The sequence below is a fragment of the Lygodium microphyllum genome, chromosome 7 (assembly GCF_053477565.2).
Source record: "Lygodium microphyllum isolate KBCC chromosome 7, Lygodium_microphyllum_v1.1.10, whole genome shotgun sequence".
Lineage (NCBI taxonomy): Eukaryota > Viridiplantae > Streptophyta > Polypodiopsida > Schizaeales > Lygodiaceae > Lygodium > Lygodium microphyllum.
In genome coordinates, this window is record NC_141141.1 from 102,937,805 (window position 1) to 102,941,490 (window position 3,686).

At 45.9% G+C, this 3,686-nt stretch overlaps 1 protein-coding gene across 1 annotated transcript; it reads left to right on the top strand.

Annotated features, from left to right (window-relative positions):
- Positions 1-392: 392 nt before the first annotated feature.
- Positions 393-2,200, top strand: LOC148033779 (histone H3.2-like). Its single transcript, XM_087681765.1, has one exon. The coding sequence runs from the start codon at positions 551-553 to the stop codon at positions 959-961; it is 411 nt and encodes a 136-aa protein (XP_087537891.1). The 5' UTR covers positions 393-550; the 3' UTR covers positions 962-2,200.
- The last annotated feature ends 1,486 nt before the right edge of the window (positions 2,201-3,686 follow it).

Below are 3,686 nucleotides of genomic sequence, written 5' to 3' on the forward strand. Positions count from 1 at the left end.
AGCTAGGAATCACCTTGGGTCTCGCGCATGCTATCAAAAGTCTGCAGGGATTTCTACATATTTGCCATTTTTATAATTAAAAACTTTCAAAAGTTTGAGATTTTAAACCTTCTTCTTTCAATGTTGAAAGATTTTTTGAAAAAAAATTACAATTCACTTTACATCAAACCTCGGTTTTTCGTAACCGCCCAAGGTACGGTGCTTCTTGGAGCAACAAACAACTTAAATAATAAAAGAGGAGAGCAAGGAGGCAGCAGAAAGTGCGGATCGAGGATCGCGGATGGATGCCGTCGGATGGACCAAGCGTGGATCGTCGGATTGGATGAAGGGGGGGGGGGGGGGGGGGGGCGGGGAGTGGGAAAAAAAACCCAAAATTCGAGCGCGCGAGAGAGAGCAGCAGGCCCTACAGACCTCCTACAAAGGAAGAACAAACGCGGCCAGCCATCGACCGTGTCTGAGAGAGCGCAGAAAGGAGAGGGCAGTAGAGAAGAAGTGAACAGGGTCTAAGCTACCAGAGCAGGAAGAGAGAGAGAGAGAGAGCGAGGGAGGCATGGCCCGCACCAAGCAGACGGCCCGCAAGTCTACCGGGGGGAAGGCTCCCTGCAAGCAGCTGGCCACCAAGGCGGCTCGCAAGTCCGCCCCCGCCACCGGGGGTGTGAAGAAGCCCCACCGCTTCCGGCCGGGGACCGTGGCCCTGCGGGAGATCCGCAAGTACCAGAAGAGCACGGAGCTGCTCATCCGGAAGCTGCCCTTCCAGCGGCTGGTGCGGGAGATCGCGCAGGACTTCAAGACGGACCTGCGCTTCCAGAGCTCTGCGGTGCTGGCCCTGCAGGAGGCCGCGGAGGCGTACCTGGTGGGCCTCTTCGAGGACACCAACCTCTGCGCCATCCACGCCAAGCGCGTCACCATCATGCCCAAGGACATCCAGCTCGCCCGCCGCATCCGCGGGGAGAGAGCCTAAGCGGCCGCCAAGTAGTAGCAAGGCTAGCCTGCCTTCCCGGAGAAGGCAAGCAAACGACCAATGGTGTATGTCTACACCACCTCTCGTTCCTGAGTCTGTCGCCTCCTGGCATCAATTCACTGTTCGCTCTTCTCTCTCGTGGGTAAGCCGCTGTCGCTCTAGTGTGTTTCTCCCATGCATTCTGCCTTCCCGCCCTCGCATCTTGAGTGGTTATCCATTCGTCCCCCGGACCCTTACACAGCTGCCTTCGTGTGCCAAGAGACGTTAGATGCGCTGCATGCCACTGCTGCACAGAAGGGGGTAATCGTTGCGTTGTACTGGACATGCGGCTGCTGATGTGAAGAAAACAATCCTAGCATCAGAGTATTGCCTTAGAATCCCCACAACAGTTTGGGCCCCATTGAAATTCATGGCTGGCCTGGCCTGGTTTTCCAATGGCTTGGCGTCTTCATCCTCTATGTGACACATCAATCTCCTGTAGGCATGCATCTTGCCTTTATGTAGTCAGAATGCAACAAGGAATGGATTATGTGGCCTAAGGGGTTTTGGGCGGATTGAATGTTTGTTTGGATTTGAAGCAGTCAAGGGAGTTGTTCTCGTGCAGTTATTGGCCTTGATCTAGGTTGATGATCTAGGGTGTGGGTTTCCTTGAGCTTACTGATTTGATTCCTCTTGTGAAAATGTGCCTTGAAGGGAAGGTTTGTGGCACTCACTTGTGTGTATTGGACACATGTATATGAGGTTGGGAGATTGATTACACTTTAGCATGAAGTAAATGCTTTAAAGGTGTATCTTTGAGGATGGTCCAATTGTAGGTAGGTTTGCATGCAAGGAGGCATGGAAGGGCTTGGGGAATGAGGCTAATGTCAGCATTATTTAGGCCTTTGTTGGTGGGTTGGTTTGTGTAGTTTTGTAGCTAGGTTGATGAAACCTTGGTCAATCAAATTTAGAATTCAGTTGTTTGGTGGGTCCTTTTGGCGTTGCATGGACCCTCCTTAAGTTAATCACACCTAAACCAACTAAAGTAAATAGAGTTGCCTATTCTACCTTTGTGAGATTCTATAATTTGCATGCTAGCAAGCTTGGGCTCTCTCCTAAATGTTTGCAAAAATAATGTCCATATCTCTTGTGATTGAAGTTTTGAATTGTGCAGTATGCATGGATGGTGCTTAAGGTGTTAATTTATTTTCAAGTCAATTTTTGGCACTTGGCTTTGATGCTTCTCCACTTAACTTTGCTTTTGAGTGGTTAACACAAGTTTCTATGTGGAGTTTGTTCTTTGATGTCTCAAACAAGCAATGACAAAGGCCGTTGTATTTTCACATATGGGGTTGATAAAAACCCCATTGAAATCTCTCAATTTTTCTAAAGTTTGTTGCTATCAAACATCAAAGATGTATGTAAGTCTTGCATTGCTCTCATATAGGCCTTGGAGTATTGCAGGGGTAGGTACATTCCACTACAATGGGAGTCATATGCATGAGTATCTTAGTAAATATTTATTGGTCACTAGAGAAGTTTCCTTGTCTATAGGACATTCCTCTCATATTGACATTATCTAGCCTTTGAAATTGTGTGTGAGCATACCTTGAGTCCTAAGGCTCTCAAAGATTTACTCTCGACGGGAACAAAAACTAGATCTGAAACTTTTTGGAAAGATGAAGATTGACCAATTCAAATCCTTGGAACATTGTCCAATGTCTAGTGATGCGATTGCCTTCAGGGTGTGTAAACATTCCATGTCTATGAGCTTGTAGATTCACCTATTCTATTCCTTTTTTATTTCCTTATCTATCTAATGCAAAGCATGCTATTTTGCATGCGCTATTCAAGACACCATTGAGCTTGTGTAAGAGTGGGAGAGGGTGAGAAGGATGGGTAAGGCTTTTAGTAGTAACATAAGATTGCATATGGTCTAGAAGTCCAAGCTAGAGCTAATTGGTGAAAATCAGGAGGCCACGAGGTAAGCTTTGAGATTGCATTAGATAGATTACAAGAGCAATGAGCTAGTGCCTTGTGAGAGCATGAAGGATTGGAAGCTTTTTCTACCATCACAATGAGAAGTCCAACCATAGAAGTTGGCAAATATTTCCAAGTATCAAGCTTTAATGGTTGGAATTTGGTGTGGAGTGCGAATAATAGGTAGGTTGTAGAGTCACAAGCACAACATGTAATTTATGTGTATGCAAAACAATGAGAATGAGAGAAGAAAGTAGTTCAATTGGTGCTTGTGGGCGGAATGGTGGAAGCTCATGAGCATGCATGTAAAGGCTATCATTATAAGTATGATAGTGATTTCCATGCACAAAGAGTTGGGCCATGGAACTTGCACTTTGAGTTGATATTCTTACATTTTGGTTGTCTTGGTAGTATGCACACCACTCACAAAAGGTTTATGGGCTCTCTGCTTGCACTCGCTTGTGTCCTTTGCACTTGTGCATGTTGCTCACTCAAAGTTTCTCTCGCTCTTTGTACAACTCTACTTTTGTGATTTGTGTCCTCAAGGTGATCTCACAAGTGTGCAAATGATTTGCTTGTGTAAGGTGAAAACACTTTGCAATGAGAAAGCCCTTGTACTCATTTACAAAGGAGTGTGAGATATTCACATAATGTGAATGTTGATCACATTCAATGTGTGACTTGCTAGACTCCTTGCAAGCTATTGACCAAAGAGCTTTGTGAACCATATCTCACAATCTTGTAGGTCTCTTGCTTACCAATTCAC

Coding starts and splice junctions, on each gene's coding strand:
- LOC148033779 (XM_087681765.1), top strand. CDS start 551: ATGGCCCGCACCAAGCAGACGGCCCGCAAGTCTACCGGGGGGAAGGCT.